This window comes from Macaca thibetana, chromosome 3 (genome assembly GCF_024542745.1).
Source record: "Macaca thibetana thibetana isolate TM-01 chromosome 3, ASM2454274v1, whole genome shotgun sequence".
NCBI classification, from domain to species: Eukaryota; Metazoa; Chordata; class Mammalia; order Primates; family Cercopithecidae; genus Macaca; species Macaca thibetana.
The window spans coordinates 23,604,603-23,626,872 of record NC_065580.1 but is presented as its reverse complement, the minus strand read 5'-3'; the positions used below and the strand labels follow the sequence as shown (position 1 = coordinate 23,626,872).

General features: G+C 36.8%; 2 protein-coding genes across 7 annotated transcripts in view; one reads left to right on the top strand and one right to left on the bottom strand.

The window, feature by feature from the left end:
• The window catches only part of STMP1 (short transmembrane mitochondrial protein 1), a 360,766-nt gene that overhangs the window by 50,188 nt on the left and 288,308 nt on the right, over positions 1 to 22,270 (top strand). The window lies entirely within an intron of this gene.
• The window catches only part of CNOT4 (CCR4-NOT transcription complex subunit 4), a 145,402-nt gene that overhangs the window by 5,576 nt on the left and 117,556 nt on the right, over positions 1 to 22,270 (bottom strand). For 2 of the 6 annotated variants that reach the window (XM_050782408.1, XM_050782409.1), the window contains exon 11: positions 741 to 21,845. The exons of the other annotated variants lie outside the window; for them this stretch is intronic. In XM_050782408.1, coding sequence (XP_050638365.1) covers positions 21,745 to 21,845 — 101 coding nt within the window. In that variant the 3' untranslated portion in view covers positions 741 to 21,744. Of the gene's footprint in view, positions 1 to 740; positions 21,846 to 22,270 lie in introns of those variants that run through there. 6 annotated transcript variants of the gene reach the window in all.

The window sequence follows — 22,270 nt, the reverse complement described above, 5'->3', positions numbered from 1 at the left end:
CAAGTTCATTTTCTTTTATTTATACAGGACTTCACACTGGAGTACAATTCAACGTGTATAAGTCAGTAGGTTTCATATAGAAAACATTGTAGATAGGTTGTATAAGGCATCTCTACAACTGGCTGTCAATATAATTTAGCCATGTATATCCCAGGACTCCTAATTCATAAGTAAAAATAACACCGGCCTTACTCTCTCATAAGGATAAAAGTAAGAGAAGGAAATGCAATTTGGAGCACATTTATTACTTGCTAAATGCCTAACAACAAATGCTCCACTGGTGGTCAATACTGAATGGATATAAACTTTCCAAGAAGCTAAGGCAGAGTATTTCTTACTGCCAGGAACTAGCCCTGTGTACAAGTCTCCTTTTAGGAACTTAGGAATAGCGCCCATCATTCTCAGCGGTACTGTGAAGTCAATCTAATAATGAGCCTTCTCATTGCTAAAACATTAGAAAGATACCAGAAAGTACTTTAAACTTACCATAAGATGTGAAAAGAGCAAGCAAAGTAAAATAAAAATCAAGTTACCAAACATTTTATATTAAAAACAATACTAATTTTATTTTTAAAGTAATTAGTAATAGTATAATACATCAGGGAAGGAGTGTTTATTCTTAAAGAATTGATAATATATTTAGATGTTTTCTGATGTAAAAAATTTTACTTTATGGCATATAAGTATGTACAACAAAACACTATTTTCAGTTCTAAACAATCTGAGGGCAGGAAAGGGGGTCAAGTTGTTGGTAGTAGTTCTATTTTTCAGTGCAGAACTCAAAGGCACACAATTTAAAGTACTTTCAAGATGCCATGTGCCACACTTTCATATTCTACTGTGTAAGAAGTATCAGTATACTTCGTTTGCCTGCCTCAGAAAACCTCTTATTAAAGAAGAAATTATAGTTAAAATTCTGCTACTTTGCTGGTCAAGGTAGCAGAATCCATAGTAAGCTGATCATGATGCACTAAACAAGTTGACAAATCTAGTTTTTAGCAACAACAACAAGTTTTAAAAATCAGTATAAAATGCATATATTAAGACCACCAAGCTAAAAATCAAAGCAACTCTTTACTGAGTGCCTACAGTGTGCGTGGAACATAAAAGCACTTAAATCATGACCTCTGTTTTTAAGGGGCTAAAAGTCTAGACAGTGAGACGATGAAAATACACGAAAAGTTCAACAACTACATCTGAAAAAGCAACAGAAGAAATGCCCAGGGTGGTATATGATTAAAATAAGCTACATAAGTTCAGTAAAAAGACAGGCCAGTTGGGACACGTATGGGAACGTGTTGGTGGGTGAAGAACAGCAGCATTCGTGGAGTTGCCATTTTAGTTACTACATAGCTTTCCCCCTCCTCCCACGCCAAACCTGAAAATCTCACAACAGGTTGAAACTATCTTTAGTATTTCTACATAACACTGTACGAGTCCAACTGTTTACTAGGAAGTATACAGAAAGGCATTTTAAACAATGACTATCTTATAGACTATATTTCAGAATGAATTCTGACATCAGACCTTTCACAGAACACTGCTTGGGCAAGCACACACCGTTAGCATTAATAGCATACAGAGTGGGTATCCCTCCTTTCTGTTCTCCAGGTTAACTGCAATATGCTAATTATTATGAAATGTAAAACTATAAATAGCAAAATGTGGGCAAACCTACTCATAACAGTAACCTGTCACTGGCAATAAGCCAATGAGTTTTTCTAGCTGGCATAAAAAGCTTCACCTGAAAGAATGGAAGTTGAGGGGGCAGGGTACCAGGACAAGGCATCCTTCCTTCCCACCTTGATTTTATGTAGTTTACGTAGGGCACCATGTAAAATTTAATTTGAAAAATAAGATCTGCTGCTAAAAGGGTAAAGACATAGATGATCTCTGCATAATGACAACATATTGAGATAAAACACACGTAAAACAAGCCCCCAAACAAGACAATTCCAGTAGATATGTTTCCACGAATATATTTTTGTGCCATCAAATCAGGATATTGTGCCTTCTTGGAATTCTTGCCTCTATTTTATTTTTGGTACCAACTCCTCAAGGTCTTCTCATCAAACAATAAATACACCCCTACAGGGTGCATTTATCCTCAGCGAGGATGTCTCTCACTGAGAGACCCAGTCACAAAATACACCTAAAAGTGTTTATTCTGCACTTCAGTTTGTGAGCCATATTTAATGGTCATTACCAAAAGGCTCAATACAACCTGATTTTTTCTAAAAAGCTTTTGTCTTCCATCTTCACTCTTGTCCTTTACAGTTCAAAACCACATGCTCCAGTGGTTAGGTTACTTAAACAAATCTTTCTTGGTGCAAGTGGCTACACAACAGAAACCTGGTTCCTACTCTGATTAACTCTTTGCCAGTTAGACTTCCAAATCTTTGTGCATTTTTAGAAAGACATAGGGAACAACCTGTCCTAGCTCCTGCCCCCACACCCCTCCCTCTTATAGATGATCTCCTCCCAGTTTTGGGATGGAGTGCATCTTCATCAGTATTTGATTTGAACAAAGTCTCAACTTCCTCAAACCTCAACAATGAATCTCTAAGTGACTCAAATATAAATGATTTATGCTGAACTAAACTTCAAAGAGCAGACAAAATTTGTCATACTGAAATTTAAAAGAAAGCCTTCATAATATAAGCATACTGTACATCAGGGCAGTCACAAAAATCTTTCCAATTTATTAACTAAAATATGCAGAGAAAATGACTTCTCAGTAAATGAATTGTTACAGACAGACATTATAAAATCAGTTTATGAAAAACGTTATTCTAGTTAAATAGTTTACACTCAAATTTCTAGAACTATGTTTATTATAAAGCAAGACAGACCAATACTGCACTAGGTCACAGACAAAATCTTAAGGGTTTAATAGATCTGAAAGTAGAGTTTGGATTAAGTGGAAAATCTTAAGAACCCAAATGAAAAAAAGAGTTCTGAGCAGAAACAAAGAACCTGAACAAAGTAACAGCCAAAACAACAACAAAAAAGGCAAAATTTGTTTATACTAGTAGAAAGAAGCAGAAATGACATAAACAGAAAAATCCAGATCCGCTACATACGGCTTGTGCTTTCTAAACTTTATTCCCTCCATTCTCCTTGCCTAGAATGCTTTCTTGTTCTCTTCAAGTAGTTTTTATTCAATCTTCCAAAAGTCAAAGTCTCTTCTCTTCCACCGGACAGCACTTAGGGTCTGAACCACTCATCTGGCAGCACACTGTGCCATGGTATCAACTGCAGTTACTGTCAACCCTTCCATGTACTCATACTTCACCCTCTCACAACTCTGCTGACAAGCCTGATGGGGACATCCTGTACATTCTTCAGCATGTAGCTCAGTGTTTTAGAAATGTTACATGCATCAAGATATCCACAGACTTGAGGGTCTGACTTGAGAAGAGCTGGAAAGTGACTTTCCCCAACAAAATCTGTTTAATTCATATCTATATAATGCTGTGAACAGATGGTTCTCTCCAAAAAGATGCAAAGCTTTCTGAATGCAGGAGGAGTAAGTTAAGTTTTGGGGTCCAAGAGGCTTCTCTGCATGTAAACTGAAGAAAATGAGCCACTAAGATGATATGTTTTTAATAGCATTTCAGATGCCAAAACACAAGCAAATACACTTTTAAAAAGTACAATGCATCAAAACTGTTTAAAGAAGGAATGTTTTATTAAAAACAAATATTCTAGTATTATGTGTACAAGATATTAAACAAAAGTCTCTAAGATATATTCTACCCATTTTTCTACTCCAGCCACTATTCCTTCACTCACTATGCACTTTATGTACTCAATTACTTTAGTATCAACAATCCAATGAGGTTAAGCAGTAGGTTCATTTTACAAATGAGGAGACTTGAGTAGGCGCTGTAGTTCCAAGAATTTGTCCCAGGTTATAGAGTTAGTGTTGCAGTCAGCAATTAAAATCAGTCTGACTCCAAAGCATTTGTTCTTGCCATCAAACATACTACCAACCAGTCTGTGTCCTGGGCAGGACTCATGGGCTAATTAGAAGGGAAGGACAAATGTGTTTAAATAACTATAACATGGGATAATAAATGCTATTCTAGTATGAGCAAAGACCTGTGGGGCATAAAGAAAGAAGTGAATAATTCTTCCATTCTACATATAGGATAAACGACGAATAAGAAAACATCAGAGGAAAAGCAGCTGATGTGGAAGAGGGAAAGGACATCCCATAGAGAACACAGGGATGCACAGGCCACAGGCAGCAAATAAGAAAATACAGTGGGAACATTTCAAAATATAAGTAGATGTGTTTTGCATAATGTGTATTATTCTCTTCTAAAATGTTCCTATAAGGATCTATAAATCTGTCTTGAAGGAGAATCAGATTAATGAGAACAAGAAGAATCTAGATGGCTGCTTTTTGAAGGACCTAAGGAATCGGAATCTAAGAAACAAAACAAAAATATTTATGTGCAAAGTTATATAAAAAAAGAGGAAAAAGTAAACAAATTTTAATACAAAAGATACATACACCCTTAGAAGCATCACAGACTGGATCAGATGAGACCTGAACCAGAATATATAAGTAACGCTAAATGAAGGCAAGGGACAAAAAAGATTCATTTAAAAGATCTGTAAAACGTCAAAGCAGCAGCCTGGAGGGAAGCATTTAAGTGAGCACAAAACTGAGCAGTGACCATGAACAAAGCCCTGTGAGGGGTTCCAAAGATGGTCAAGGGAACGTAAAATAAGGAGACGATACATAGATCACCAGAATATTCACCCAACACTACTTTCCTAAAACAAATGACAAAACTGCAGAGACATGGAGGGTGTCAACCACCCTAACATCTTTGAAGTCTAAATCGGCTAGAAGAAAATAAACCTGACAAAACATTCCTTGCTGACGATCTCTCTTTTCCAAGGTGAAAATAAGGAAGACAACTTTTATTCTGGACTTAATTCTGACCGACGAAGAACTGGTTGGCTACTGCAAAAACAACAGAAACCCTAGGAGGATGTGACAGAATTTTGGGATTTACAAAAGCAGGGAATGAGAATAATTACACTTGAGTTCTTAGATGGCAAGCATCCTCGCTATTTTGCAAATACCACAGTGTATTACAATCATTTGTTTACATGTTCACTTTTTACAACTAGACTTTGAGCTCCTCTAGGAAAAGGATCTTGATTTAATCATTTCTATGTAGTAAACAATGCCTGAACCTGAACTTCAGCAGGTACTTTGTTTCCTAAACATATAACCCTGAACATTGGCTTCCAGGTATTTTTTTTTTTTTTTTTTTTTTTTTTTGAGACGGAGTCTCGCTCCGTCGCCCAGGCTGGAGTGCAATGGTGCAACCTCAGCTCACTGCAACCTCCACCTCCCGGGTTCAAGCGATTCTCCTACCTCAGCCTCCCAAGTAGCTGGGATTACAGGCATGCACCACCACGCCTGGCTAATTTTTGTATTTTTAGTAGAGACAGGGTTTTGCCGTGTTGGTCAGGCTGGTCTCGAACGCCTGACCTCGTGATCCACCCGCCTCAGCCTCCCAAAGTGCTGGGATTACAGGCGTGAGCCACTGTACCCAGCTTGCTTCCAGGTTTTTTAAGAAAACAACTATCCAAAAAAGATAGGGAAAAGGATGGGTGGGAGTGGTCCCATGGTTATAGAGAGCAGTGATTCACAGGCCACAGAAGATGCTAAAACATGACATTTTGACTATGCAATAATAAATAAATCTATAAGGAAAAGAAAATTAGAGGAAATCTAAAGAAGTTGGTTGTTACACAGGGAGAATCTGATGGGATTAGATTTGAAAAGAAAGAAAAGATGGGTAGAAGTATATAACCTACTTGTATATAAAATTATAATTCTTATGGATTAAAGTCAGAATACATAATGATCTGGGGAAAGTGAAAAATGCTGAAAGCAAGACAAAGCTATGTTTGGAATAAGGGGAATATCAGGAAAGGCCACTGCTCAGCCTGATGCCATATTAAGACAGGAGAAAAGGCAGGGCAATGTGGTTCCATGTTCATTTTGCTTCCTTCTGTCTTTAGATAAGAGCATGATCTTCTAACCAAAAGGACAGATTAAGTAATGTGAAGAAGGGAACTGTTAAGTCAGGAGAGATGCAAAGACATCACAAAAGCATCTGCTCAATTCAAATGAGTTTAAATCTTTAGACTGAAAATGAGTTTTATCCCAGGCTCTTAATCTTCACAGGTAAGCGCGCAAAACCACTGTTAAAAAAGTACCAGAAATGGAGGAAATGGCGGACTCTAGAAGCAACATGCTTAGAATTATTATTTTTTTATTTTTATTTTTTGAAACCAAGCCTTGCTCTGTCACCCAGGCTGGAGTACAATGGTTCGATCTTGGCTCACTGCAATCTCCGCCTCCCAGGTTCCAGCGATTCTCCTGCCTCAGCCTCCTGAGTAGCTGGGATTAGAGGCGCGTGCCACCACACCCAGCTAATTTTATTTTTTGTATTTTTAGTAGAGACGGGGTTTCACCTTGGTTGACCAGACTGGTCTCAAACTCCTGACCTTGGGTGATCTGCCTGCTTTGCCTCCCAAAGTGCTAGGATTATAGGCCTAAGCCACCATGCCTAGTCTAGAATTAGTTCTTCAGAAAATTCTAAAACATTTGGGGCTTGATGATTTCTTTAGAAATGAATATGATGGGTTTATCAATCACTGTTCTGTCTGCTTGTGTTTGGGGGTATTTTTCATGGGAAATAACGTATAGCATTTCGACTAGAACTCAGCTCGATTCCACCTAAAATATACAGTAAGTTTAATTCTGAAATTGAACAAGTAGTCATAGAGGTTCCACTAACAATTGTTTTCCATTGGAAAAGTCCTTATATATTCCACGGCCCACTTCCTTTCCCCTTCTGTTGCCCATCTAAACTCAAAGAGTTTGTAGTTAGCTCTGTTCCCATCCCACTGATTGCTCAATCTTCCCCAAAAATGGAATAAAGTTATCAATGAGAGTCAAAATGAATTTTCATAAAGAACAAATTCTATCAAAGTAATTTATTCTTTGGATAGGCTTCCTAGGATGTCAGAAGTATAATATATCTGGAATATGTCTTGAATTCAGCAGTTTCTGGTAAAATTTGCTGATGGTTCCCTTTTGGGATAACATGGTAAAGTATAGCATGGATAACAGCAGTGTTTAGATGAATCTACACAGAATATGAGATACTGAGTCAGCCTAAAAGTCTCTGTAATACTCTTGGCTTATATTTGACCCCATGCTTTTATTATACTTAACAAAACCCACAAAGTTCATTTAAATATGCAAGTGGAAAGCCAATTCTACAGATGACAGAATAGCGGAAACTACAACTATTCTCAAAACTCTTACATTCTTTGACAAATGTTATTAATAGTGTTATTAATAACATACATCAATCATTTTATAATCACATAGTTCTTTCATAACACAAACTTGTAAGATGGGGATATATAAACAGGATACATTCTAACAATACCAAATCCAAACACATACAATTTAACAGATAATTAGATTTTTAAAAATGCATTCGTAAAGGGCAGAATGGAGAAGATCTAACCATTAGCATGTATAGGAAAAGGTCTAGTGGTTTTGCTTAATAGGCTTATGATACTTGGTATGGCAACTGGGTAATGGAACGCCTAAAAAAGTAACATTAAGACCATATAAATAGATGTACAATGTCTAAATTAGCAATTGTATGACCTTAGGCAAATCACAAATGATAACCACCCTGCTTCTCATTTATCAAATGGAGATAACTACCCTACAAGATACTTTTATAAAAGAACTCTATAAACATAAGGGAAAATACAAATATTAGTAACAAATTTTAATAAGAGATTATCTGATCATATGTGGATTATTATATTCAAGTGTGAGCTTCATATTTTAAGAAAGGAAACATCAAGTCAAAATGTATGTAAAGGAGAATTAGACTGAGAGAATTCAAAATCATGTTGAGTGTGGAATGGTTCAAAGAAGTGAGGCTGTTTGATCTACATCCAGAAGTTAACAGACAAGTGGTCTTCATGTGTTTAACAAAATGCACCTAAGAAGTACAATTGGAAAAAGACTTTGGCTTAACCAAGACGAAAAATTTCTAACAATTTTGCCCTAAAGAACTCCCTACCTAGCAAAGTACAAAGCTCCTAAAACACCTCAGGAGTACACACGAAGCATTCTGAAAAAGAGGTATTAGAGAGACTTTCTGAACTGCGTATATGTGTTTCACGGAAGATTTACCAATATTTATATATAGATTTATGGGTATCACAAATGAGGAATCACTTGATAAGAAAAATATGTTTTTTTTTTTTTTTTAAGGTGTGTGTTAGGGCTGGGCTCAGTGGCTCATGCCTGTAATCCCAGCACTTTGGGAGGCCAAGGTGGGTGGATCACGAGGTCAGGCGTTCAAGACCAGCCTGGCCAACATAGTGAAACCCTGTCTCTGTTAAAAAATACTAAAAACTAGATGGGCATGGTGGTAGGCCCCTGTAATTCCAGCTAGTTGGGAGGTTGAGGCAGGAGAATCGCTTGAACCTGGGAGGCAGAGGCTGCAGTGAGCCGAGATTGCACCAACCCAGGTGACAGTGTGAGATTCTGTCTCAAAAAATAAATAAATAAACAAAAGGGGTGTGTGTGTGTGTGTATGTGTGTACAGGGGGTGCTGGAAAAATAAGGAAAAGTCAAGAGCTGAGGTTTCCCAAATTCAGAGGTTAAAAAAAAAAGGAAAAAGAAAAATTAATCACATAGTGAGTGGGTGATGTGTAGGGGGCAAAATCTTAACAATGAATACCACAATGCCAGAATAGAACCAAAAAATGAATTATAACTCATATGCAAATGAATCTGACTGAATGCTTCCAAAAGTCCAGATTAACACAAAACAGATCCATGCTTTGCAGGCCTCCAGAATTGACACCACTTTCAACCATCAATTTTCCTTCCACAAACATTTATTGCATGTCTACTCTGTACCATTTTCTCTGGAGCTTGATGCTATGACATTCTCTAACAGCCTCCTAAAAACCATGCTGTTCTTCATTTTTTATTTTTTAAGGCTAGTCAAGTGAAGTTCTGCTTATTTCTTAACAGATCACTCAGGACTGGCCATTCCAGATGAAGTCAGTAATAGCTTTTGATTGTTTAGTGGCAATAAAATATTTTTATTGGGGCAGAAGTTTCTCTTCAGGCTTACATTCAGATGAAAGTATTTTGCTTCCTATACAGCAAATCTCTTTATGCTTATATATCTATTGAAATTCCTGAGATTGCTGATGTTCATAATTTTCCAAATTAAAAGACTCAAGTTATCTAAAAGTTATTTAAAACATCAAACCCAGTTCTTTACTGCATTTGATTACACAGCACACTTTTATTTCAAGTGAAGATCAGTTAGTCTTATCTTTTTCTAAAAGATGGCTCCTATCAGCATCGAATTGTCTTAAGCATTTAAATCAACATAACAAAAATCCCAAATAAGAATAAAATTTTCACTTTTCTGAAACATCATTTTAATTGACAGATTCTTCATAATCCAGTTATAAGTTTCATTTTTAGAGAGTACTTTTTAGGCATTAAATGATGATTTACTTTAATTTCAGAAGAAAAATTATTTCAGAAAATGATATAACTTCATTATTTTATAAAACTAAATGAAGTGGAGATGGATATAGTCATGGTGATAAACATTTCCAATACAACATACCAAACATACATCTTTAAGAGTTCTTTCCCATTGTGCTAGTTACCCAAACCAAGAGACATTTATTAAGGTTTTCAGATTTTTTTAAAACAAATGTCTGTTTTTTAAAATAAGCATTTATATTCTGAAATTCAATTATTTTAGCTATGTAAAATGTGTGATTAAAAAATAACGCTAGGGGAAACTAAAACACACATTACTAAGTGGAAGAAGACAATCTGAAAAAGCTACATTACTTTTAAAACTAATCTGTACTTTCTAAAAACGACCCTGAAACGCCTGTGTGTGCCACCTATTCATTACCCAGATCATCAAGTGGGTTCATACACTGTAACATATGTTCCCTTCTGGTGGGGGGGTGCTTATAATGGAGAACACTGTGCATGTGACAGGGGCAGGGAATGTAATGAGAAGTCTCTGTACCTTCCATTCAATTTTGCTGTGAACCTAAAATAGCTCTAAACAATAGTCTGTTTTTTAAAAAGACTATTTTGCTTTTTATTCCTCCTTACAGTATATTCACATACTAGGGGAAATACAAACTTTTTGTTTTCAATTTGCAAATGGTGTCTCAATCTAAATGGAATTAAGTCTTAATAAGAACACATCTTTTCCAGACCTATATGATGATACGCCTGTGGAAGACAGAGTTTCAAAAGACCCTGCATTCAAAAATTTATATGCTCATCACATCACTCGGGGGCCTTAGTTTAAAAATCATTTAAAATATATAATTATTTAAGTGTTCATCCTTAGCTATAATTTATAGTTGAATTAGGGACAGATTGCCAGAGACAATCTTGACAGAACCAATTCTCAGTCAATGTTGAATCTTATTTCAAAAGAAGAAAGGCAAAAAAGACGAACAGATGAAAATATTTTCAAATACAAATCAGAAACTGCAATATTCTTACTTCAGATATGCTAGAGCTATAAACTGAATTAGAACTGCTTTACTGAAAAAAAATTATTAAAAACCACATTTGCAAAACTGAATTTTAGTCATATTGTTGAGCAGTGTTGACTTTTTATAAGGGCTAGAATTATCTTAGAAGTTGGGGGAACTGAAAAATGCCCAAGTTTTACAATGTCAAAAATCTTTATTGATTCAAAATTTTACAGTGCCGTGGTCATTCCCCAATCTGCTCCAAAATCCAGACTATGATTTCTGTTTAAATGTGTTGTTTTGATTTAAAAGAGAGAGAAGGCTAGACACAGTGGGTCACGCTTGTAATCCCAGCACTTTTGGGAGGCCGAGGCAGGTGGATCATCTGAGGTTGGGAGTTTGAGACCAGCCTGGTCAACAAGGTGAAACCCTGTCTCTACTAAAAATACAAAACTTAGCCGAGCGTGTTGGCCTGCACCTGTAATCCCAGCTACTTGGGAGGTTGAGGCAGGAGACTCACTTGAACCTGGGAGGCGGAGCTTACAGCGAACCAACATCGCGCCACTACCCTCCAGCCTGGACGATGGAGTGTCTCAAACAAAATAAAAATAAAAGAGACAGAAGGAGGAAAAAAATATATATATATACTCGTTTAGGATCAAAGGCAGTTTGGAATAAGCTGAAAGGTGAGTAAGAGTAGTTACTGGGGAGACAGAGGGTCTGCTGACTCTGGTAATTGAGTAAAAAGACTGAGAAAACACTTAGTAGACTGATGGGGAGAGACTTCTCTCCTTTGAAGCGGGAAAACTGGCTAGGCACGATGGCTCACGCCTGTAATCACAGCACTTTGGGAGGCCAAGGCTCATGGATCACTTGAGATCAGGAGTTTCAGACCAGCCTCCATAACAAGGCAAAACCTGTCTAAAATACAAAAACTAGCCAGGCGTGGTGGTGTGTGAACGTAGCCCCAGCTACCTGGGGGGCTGAGGTGGGAGGATCACTTGAGCCAGGGAGGTCGAGGTTGCAGTAAGCCATGTTTACACCACTGCACTCCAACCTGGGCAACACGGGGAAACCCTGTCTCAAAAAAAAAAAAAAAGAAGAAGAAGAAAAGGGAAAATTCAGGCCTGTCAGGGATCCAGTAGGAAAATCATACAGGTAGTGTACATTAAGATTTAGTCATGATCTCCTTGCTAATTGTGGTAAATTACATGGAGAAAGAAATTTCTTTGACCAAAGAAAAAGAAACTGGATAGAGAGGTGAACACAAGCTATCAGAAGGAGACTCATAATAGTCAATAGTTAAAATCTGAAAGCAAGTTACAAAACAAAGGTTGCAGGGCTTTGTGTGTTTATTTGGAGATTATATAAAATCTTTGCTTATTTTCATAATATGCTTCATTTCAATTAGTCATTACCATTTAAAATGCAGGTGAGGTCTTACGAGTTTACATCTATCAACACTGGGCAGACTAGAAACCAAGATATGTTACAATTGTCTGGAACCAGGGGAAGACTACGGGTAGATTAATTAGTAAATGTTAAGTTTAGAAGGAAAAGGAAACCTATCTGGTAGCAAATCTTACTCTAAATGGGGACTGGGGGGGAGTAGAGTATGTGTGTGTATATATGTGTGTGTATGTATATATATGTGTGTGTGTATATATGTATATCAGCCATCCATAATCATGAATTTTACTAGAAACTAACATTTTTAACAGAGAAAACCCAAGTGGAACTATGGCTGTAACCAAACATTCAGTTTAAGGCCAATGACAAAACTTCCCACTTGGCTGATGAAGTCATAACCCAGGGAATCTTTTACCTTTAGCTGGATACTAAACATACAGATGTAATAACGGAAAAAATAAAAATAAATAAATAGTTGTCAGACTTCTTGCAAATGCCAACATATAACATGACAATGTTTTAGAACAATCCACTAAAGTTCTAGATCACTACTTTCGGTTCCATAGATACATTATTTCAGTATGCAAGTGTGATAACAGAGTGTAAACGCTAGTGCAGTCCTTGGGCCAAGATCTCACTATATCAAGAAGCAGTGCTAGGCTACAAAAGTTGATTGCAGATTTCTTGCATTTCTTCTTGGAGATGGTGACAGCATTATCATCTTTAAATCCTTGTGGAGCTCTGCCTGTTTCCTTATGCTGAAAACAACAACTTCCTTGATTGGAAAAAAAAAAAAATCAGCAGATACGCTATCATTCTACATGGTGTAGCACAGGGTAGCTCTTCTTCAAAGATGAATCTGAGATCACACCTTTAGTGTGTATGTAATACATCTTAGTGCCATTACTACAAATTTTTTTCCATTTTGTAATATTAGAGATGTCACCAGTCTAGTGGTTATGTGTGTTGGCCCCTAAATTCTCTTTGGTACTGCAGAAAAATCCTGGGTAAATTAAACTTCACCTGTTTTACTCTTTTAGTTCTAACACTGGTAATTATGTAGTTACCGTAAGTTTATTTTAAGAGTACCTGCAAGGTTACAATTCTTTCCCCTGCTAAAGTTACTCTAAGATCACTGGGCCACATTTAACACAGGGCAGCTTTGAAAACCTACAGGATCTGTGACAACAGCTGCCAGCTGGTGGTCATTTTGAAAGCCTTCAAATTCATTGTTTGCAATGATATTCACAGTTGTAAGCCCTTGACTTGAGAGAACTACTATAATTAAACTGTAAGACACAACAATGTTTACAGAAGAGACAGATTCTGAATCTTAAAAGTTTTTTCCTCCACTGAGTTACAAGCATGAAAGCACATTTACATGGTGAGGGCTAAAGAAACTGTTAAAATGTGACTATAGACAAATCTCAATCCTTTGAAGCCTTGTTTATTATCATCATTGTTATTACTTGGTCTTTAAAAGAAGGATTGTTATAAGACTATATTTATTTATTCATAGCTCTGAAGTGTCATGATTCCAAAACAAATCATTTTCAAATTATCCTTTCCTTGGATTTTCCCAAAGACTGTGTTATAGATGGGTATCTTAGTGGTGGGATTGGAATTTGATGAGGAAAAGCTATGAAATATCTGTTCAGAAAAAACATGACCAGGGTGAAGTGGGCACCAGTATTACAACCTTATTGCATTTAAATAGCATCTTTGGTTCCTTCAAAAAATAATTGTTATAAAAATATGGCATTTATCCTGAAGATATGAATTAATTGGGACACAGCAAGAATAAATACATGAATAGACATAGGTTATAGGTCACCGAAATGACCTGAGACATCTTCCTCTGCTACATTCGTTAAGTGGAGGATTTAACTGAAAATTGCTTTATACAAAAACACACATTCAACTGCACATGCATACAGAGAGCTAGGCTTATGGTTTACCTTTGCTAAACAAACGCTTTCTTACATAATGCTAATTAAATGTCATGAAGACAGTAAGACTGTTACTAGCATTTCAAAGCTATTTAGAGTTGCTTCAAACATTTTTACCACTCAGAAAAGCAAACCTCCTAAGTGTCTCTTGCCGAGAGCTCCTTGCATTGCCCCCCACCACCTTTTTAAAAGGGTGTATAAAAGTTGCTTGATTCACAAGCTTAAGTTGCAGGAGTACTGCCGTGCAGAAATACGGAATATTTTAAGGTTTAACATTTGCCTTTTAGCCTACTGGGTAAAACACAGAGTCTAGAAGCAGCTATTACCACACAGCCCCAACAAGGAACAGACTAAAATTCTTTCAGCAGAGTAGGTTACTTATTCTGCTATTTTACCATTGAGATAATTAAAGAATGGTACTGGGTCACTGCATCATACACTTTAAAATAATTAACTGAATATTACGTGAATTTCACCCACTCTAAAAAAGAAAGGTAATGGGTGCATTAAAGGTTTTATAAATTATATAAGAGGAAAAAGCATTTTAGGATGTTGCTTTGTAACAGCACAATAGTGGGTCTAAGCACCCAACAGGAGCTGGAATAACAAAATTGTTATAAGCACAGTATGTTCCAGGGTCAGCTTGGAGCTTCCAGGAACCTTTAGAATAAAGGTAAAGTGGGCTAAGACAGTGAAGTCAATAGTTGCCTTAGGAAGTGTGGTCAAGAGGAACCTGGAGAAAAGGAACTGGTTCTCAAGGTCAACAACTTCAAGCTGTTTTATGGAACATCTGGGTACTTCAGTCCATTTCTCAAGTGGCTTAGGTTACTTAGGCTTGTTCTCAGTTCTAGGTACCTAAACTCGATTTCTCTATAACTCAAACCCAGAGAAGACTCTCTAAAAGACCAAAAAGCAGAGTACAATCTTCTTAATGCTTCTTGAATTATCAAGAGTGATTCTTTGGAAATAGCCCCTGACTAAGAAGTGGAAGGCTAGTATGACCAGCAATGTTAGATGGCTCGATTACAACTCACAGAAGCAAATCACAGGGTGGTAAGGAGGTCCAAGGAGCAGTGGCTTCTCAATCCATCAGCAAGGTTTCACAAACAGTATTCTTGAGCAATGATTTGTACTTTGAAGCATTATAAATGTCACAGTTCATATTGCAGCTGACATATATGGAGTGAGTTTTAAAATACTTTATTAGAAAACTAAGGGCCGGGCGCGGTGGCTCAAGCCTGTAATCCCAGCACTTTGGGAGGCCGAGGCGGGCGGATCTCGAGGTCAGGAGATCGAGACCATCCTGGCTAACACGGTGAAACCCCGTCTCTACTAAAAATACAAAAAAAAATTAGCCGGGCGTGGTGGCGGCGCCTGTAGTCCCAGCTACTCGGGAGGCTGAGGCAGGAGAATGGCGTGAACCCGGGGGGGCGGAGCTTGCAGTGAGCCGAGATCGCGCCACTACACTCCAGCCTGGGGCACAGAGCGAGACTCCATCTCAAAAAAAAAAAAAAAAAAAAAAAAAAAAAGAAAACTAAGGTTGCTTCCAAACTGGGAATATTTGCTATTAACTGACTAGGAGGAAAAAAAAAAAACAAAACAAAAAAACACAGTTGACCCCAGGTATCTGGGCTGGGGTTTTCACATCTGTGGATTCAACCAACCTCGAATAGATAATATTTTTTTAAAAACTGTGTAATTTATTAAGCATGCAGATTTTTTTGTCATTAGTCTCTTAAACAATATAGTATAACAACTATTTACATAGCACTTACATTGTAATAGGTATTAGAAGTAATCTAGAGATTATTTAAAATATACAGCCTGCCATATATGTGCAGGTCATATGCAAATACTACACTATCTTATATTGAGGACTTGAGAATCCGAGAATTTTGCTATCTGTGGAACCAATGCCCTACAGATACCTAGGAATAACAGTATACAGTATCCTCACCCTGCTCTACTACCTCTTCAGCAATTTTTTCCTAGAGGTCACCTCCTAAGTACACAAAATATAAGAAACAAGGGTAAATTAGCCCAATATTTTGTAGATTTTATTTATTCATATAGTACATTCTCTTTGGGGGAAATTATCAAAATATTTTTATAATCTGTTACAATAAAATTCTTAATTTATCTCTACTGTTCACCAATACCTTACTTTTAATTCTTATTTGATATATAAATAAAGCAGAATGACCTACCTAATCCAACTATGTAAGAAGAGATACTTTCCCTTCATAGGTGGAAGCCCATTTTTAAAAAAGCTTTCCAGTTTGCCTGTGAGTTTGGGAGAAGCTATATTACCTGTAATAAGGGCTCCGCAACTACCAAACTCATCATACACCATACCTAAACCCTCTGTCTAAATCTTTCACATCATAAGTAACATTTCTACCAATTCCTCACACTCACTGGGGCTTGATTACTTACACCTGTCTCATCTCATCCCTGGCTTTTCCTGGTCCTCCTACCATGCTTTGAGGAAGGAAGTTTTCCTTTCATCATTTTCAACTCACTGGAAACCTGACCCAGGATTCCCCAGGTGCCCAACTGCGGATGCATGGAATTGCTTCCGGGCTTTCTACAATTCTCTCTCACATAGTTTGACTTCCTACACTCATGAAAAGACTGGAGGAGAGAGTATAAAGGGTTACAAAAGACAAGCTTCTTTCCAACCTCCAGCCCTCTCCTTTCTCTGGTTCTCAATCATCATTTAGCATTGAGTGGTTATCACAGTGACCACAGTCTCCCAGTTATCATTCCCTTAGCAACACTAACATGTTCTTTGTCATTGTCAAAATCTAAAATCATTCAACTCCCTTCCACATCACTCACACCATTTCTTCACAGGAAACTGCCTTAATAGATTCTTCTTGGCACAAGAATATGCATTTCATTGTGGTCTTCTTGAATGTCTCTATGTCTTTGTCTTTTTCCCCTTTTAACCAAACTCTCAATATTCGTTTTTTCCACTCATGCTTTGTGCTAAACCAGAGGAACATACAAAACCATATATATTTGAACTTGAGAGATCTTTAAGCTGACTCTTATCTTGCTTTATATAAAAACATACAGCAACTATTTACAATGCATTTCTGGGCTTATTCTCATAGAAGACTTTTTTTTTTTTTTTTTTACATCTCCTTCTTTAACAAGCTCCCAATTCCACTTTCACCCGTTTTCAAACAATAATGCCTTTTAATAATTACTCATATAAGCCCTTTCATCAATTCTCATCTTTCTCTTTCTCCAGGTTCTTCTTGCTCTCACAAATCACAGAGGACGATACAGCCCACCTCTCTTTTTTATTTGAGACGGAGTCTAGCTCTGTCGCCCAGGCTGGAGTGCAGTGGCGCGATCTCTGCTCACTGCAAGCTCCGCCTCCTGGGTTCACGCCGAGGTTCTCCTGCCTCAGCCTCCTGAGTAGCCAGGACTACAGACGCCCGCCACCATGCTCAGCTAATTTTTTTTGTATTTTTAGTAGAGACGGGGTTTCACCGTGTTAGCCAGGATGGTCTCGATCTCCTGACCTCGTGATCCGCCTGCCTCGGCCTCCCAAAGTGCTGGGATTACAGGCGTGAGCCACCGCGCCAGGCCACCCACCTCTCTTAAGCTAACCCACATGCTCCTCTCAGGAGCTTATCTCTTCCCACCAAAGACATCTGTCATCCTACTGAATGAGCTATCTTCTCATCAGCACTGACAATCTCTTCCTCTCAGTTGGCTCTGTATGGTCTGCCTTTAAATATTTAGGTTCTTCTTCTCCCTTATATTAAAGCAATGCCTTCTAAGATCTATCACCCACCTAGTTAGCATCTTATTTTTCTCTTCAACTTTGTTGTCAAATGTCTTAACACTGAGTAGTCAATGATTGCTGCATACATATTCTTGACATTTCCTCATTCATCCTGAAACGATGGGCTTCCATTCTGTACCTTTCTCTGAAAGTTACAGTTTTAAAGATCACCAGAGATCTAACCAAATCTGAAGGCCTTTTCTCAGGTCTTATGCTTTCCAATTTCTAATTCATAGTTCTTCTCCATTCCAACCACTACTGTGCTAGTCTAGGCCAACTTATTTGCACTGGCCAGCAACAGCATATTACTGGAATTACTTTCTAACTGGTCCTAATTGCAATCAAATCTATTACCCAATTACTCTTCTTAAAATGCTATGATCAAGCTACATTTTTGCCAAGAACTTATAGTTCTCTACCACTGACCACATTCGCATCAAGACTAAACTCTTCTCCCGGTTTTCAAGGCTTTAAGCATACTTATCCAAGCTTACCTGTACCTGAATACCTCAACTGATCTCCTTACTGCCCTATCCCAACCCCTACAGGCCACTGTAAGATTTCAAAGCAACTGCAATTTGTTCCTTTCTCTTGTCTTTCTGAGGCAATGCCTCTGTGGGAGCACCTATGGACCTGTGTCACAGCAGACCAGAGCTCTGGCAGTCTTGACAGTGCCTGGAACACCGTACAAATAGAAGCCATGTCAGTGGAAATGTGCAGAGGTAAAATGCATTAAAGTTGTTTTCTTTAATGGAACACCTACACAGAAGGCTCTACTTAATTCCCAGGATGCTAAGAGAAAGAGACATGAGCTCACACACACGTGGAATAATGAACGTATGTCTTTCCTAGCAAGGTTTTTTTCACCTCCCTCCAAATTATCATAAATTTTAAAATCTGAAATATAAGTATTCAATACCCTTTGTTGCCACTATCAGAGCAGTTACTGAGAGATGATAAATAATAAAATGAGTCTGGACTGCTATGGTGGTTCCTGTGATTAAAATATTATCAAGACCTGATAGAAATAATGTGAAATATAATTGTCACTAGAATTATCCTTGATGATAGGGTCCGTATTTTACTCAACCTTATATCTCTCAAGATCTAGTTCAAGTCACTATACACAATAGGTACTCAAATATTTAATTAATGCTTTGTCAAAATAAGGGGAGAGTACACAAAAGTGACACGTGGAAAACGAAAACTCAATAATAGGATGAAAAGGAAAGCATTATTAGTCAGAAAAAATATTTTCTAATGGAATCTTAGAGAAAATAAAGAGGCACTTATAATTCATCATACAACTAAAATCATTCAGTACAGGACTCTATTCCCTAAAGTGGCACTAAAAACATTTCAAGGCAGCTGTTCTTTTTTTTTTTTTTTGATAGGAGAAGCGTGTCACCAAATCCTTCACAAATCTAGTAACTATGGATCTTCTCCCCAGAAAAAAATGGACATACGTACATGCACACAAACCCACAATTCTGTATGTACTCTCAAAAGTCTGTGCTCCAGGTTAAAAATTCCTATGTTAAGGGAAAAGCTAGTCACTTTATAAAGGTTAAGGGTATAAAAGTGTATTAAGTTTGCCTTGCACATGATGCATCATGCAGGAATTTAACAACAACATCAAAACCTGAAGCTTTTAAAGAATTTGTCATTCTTCTGTCATTTTGGTTTCAATTTGCTTGCTATGTGAAGTGCTGGCTTCTTTTATGTGTTGTACAATTTCTTCTGTCCTTTAGTGTAAAATTAATTATGACTATGATTTTAAGACTTCAGTTTTTTAAAAAAAACATATTTAAATAAAATATTAGGTAAGCAAAAAGGTGAGGTCTAGGGATTACAAAGTGAGTCAAAAGATCATGTTTAGCCATTCTATGTAAAAATTTAGAAGTCAAAGTCTAATTGCCCAAAAAGCATTTTCCTGATTTATGGTGTGCATGTAAGTGGGAGTGGGGAGGAGAAGCAGGCAGGGAGATCATTTTGGGATTTTATTTAGGGCTCTGGCAAATCTGGGCAAACTACCTGATGATTTTTCCGCACTGGCTATGAATGAGAAAGGAAAGAAGCCTCATTTAACAGGTATACCTCTCAACACCAAGCAGCAAATGGAACTAACCACTTGGTATGGCTTTGTAAGAAGATCCAGGCAATGAAAGGCTAACACTGAAGGCTGGAGAAAGCTTTGAGCTAGTAGGCATCATTATAAGGAGCCAGAGTTTGTTATAACAACAAGGCCCAGGAGCCTCAGCCCCACAGGAGACGTAAGTGAAGTCCAGGCCTCTTACAGTAAAAATGAAAACCATAATTAAATTAAGCCATAGTAAAAGGCTGATGTTTAATAAGTCTACAGTATTTTATTGGTATTTTCCAAATTGGCAATGTTCTTGTAATGTCTTAAAATCACTTCCAGATAGAAATTAGCGATTGATATTTACGCTGAATTTTACAAAAATAACTTAAATGGCTAGACAATTCGCTGCTTCTACAGCCTCAGTTAACCAAATCTAAGGATATCTAAGAATAGATTTTGGTTTACCTCACTGTACCTTGGGATAAAGTCATTTAATTTGTCACATTATATCTAGTAGTAATCCAATGTTATATAGAGGTAACCTTGAAAACTCCAACATTGACATTAAGTACCATCTCCTAATAACATGTTCTATCATTATTTTCAATCTCCAGTCTTCTTTTTTTGTATTCACATTATCCCCTTTCATACTTTTTTTTTTTAAACAAATTAAAGCATACCTTTTATCACAACGGTTAAAATATCAAAAGGAGGTGTGACTTTCCCTTTCTTCCCAGATGCTTCATTTAGGCAGAATATGGCCATGTTTTCTGAATCAGCTTTTGTCCATTGTTCCGAACTAAGTACAGTTTCTTTTCTTTTATTATCAGTTTTAAGACTATTTCAAGAAATGTATTTTCAGAAATATCACTTCACATTATGTCCTAATAAAGTACTCCACTATTCTCTTGATTAAAATTATCTGTTACAATTTAGGTGGCCTAATTTTAGAGGACATCCAATCTCTTCTCTTCTGCCTTAGTCTCATTCTGGTCAGGTACTTATAATATTATCTTATTATCACATTTTAATTATTAAACAATGAATTTCCAAAACAATATCCCACAGAATTACTGTTTGTTCAGTAACAATGTTACACTACCATGGTTGCTTTTCACATACAATGTTTACTCGGTATTCAAGTTTCAGATAAGTCAACTATAAACTGAAGTTCTGTTTTTGAGGCATTTCCTGGTATACTAGGCAGTGCATTAGAAAAGAGATTATATTGCATTTAGGCTATAATTATCTTTTAACCATCTACGCATAATTAACAACCATTCAAAAAGAAAGTGCAAAAGTGCAAAAGAGAAAGAACAAAACAGTTTCTACACATGTAATGCATATTATAGGATATAAATCTAGACAACTAAAAACAATCGCCAACAATATCCTTCTGAGCATTAAATGACACCACCGATTTTGTTTTATATGTATTCTTTCTTCTCAAGTATTCAAAGAACGCAACAGACATTATCTTGTTAATTTTCAAATTTTTCAGGAGATTAGGATATTATTTTTTCACAAACCAGAAAAAAAGGTACTACCATTACCTTTGTATAATTTTTCAATAATAGAGCCAAAATAAGAACAATTCTAGCTAATCTCACCTGGGATCTTAGTACTACAAGTTTTGTTTTTATGAGTTAGAAATAGTATCACTCATGAGAAACAATGCCAAAATTATTACACTAATAAATTATGTTAAAGGCCTAAAGAAGAAATACTTAAGCAACTATGAGGTAACACGCTAGCTGTAGGCATCAGGAACGTTTATATTGGCTCTTTTGGGTGTATACATTAAATGCAAAATCATAAAGGAATCATGCAAAAATCCAGTTGCCCATGCAAGCACCCCAGAGTCTAATCCTCTCCTCTCAGTTCTGTTGTCAGGCCACAGTAGTGTGGAGACTTGTAGGCTGCTGTCCTTGTTGTAATGAATGGGAAGAGGCTGACAGTGGCATGGTCGAAACCTTCACCTCTTCTTCCCCTGTGGAAAAGTCAGTCATGGTCTAGTTATGGGTGACTAGATTTGTTAACAGTCCCTTTAAAAATGATTTCAATATTTGGAATGCTGATACATATATAAAATACATGCTTAATGTTTGGAATCCAGGTGTGAAACAAGACATGAATTTTAAAATATAAACTTATCAAGTACCTGGAAAGTAGTTATATTCTAAATATATCCTGAGTAATATTGTGTCAGAGATAAGAACAAATATAATAGATTTAGATTATAAATATACTACCAAAAAAAAAAAAAAAAAGACCAGGAAAGCCATTCTTTTCCAAGCCAATTGGACCTCTTATAGATACTCCTAATAAATGGTAAATATTAATAGTATTTTGTGAAAAAATTAAACCTTGCTTTACAGAAGTGAAAACTGATTTTTAAAAGAGAAAAATTATAAA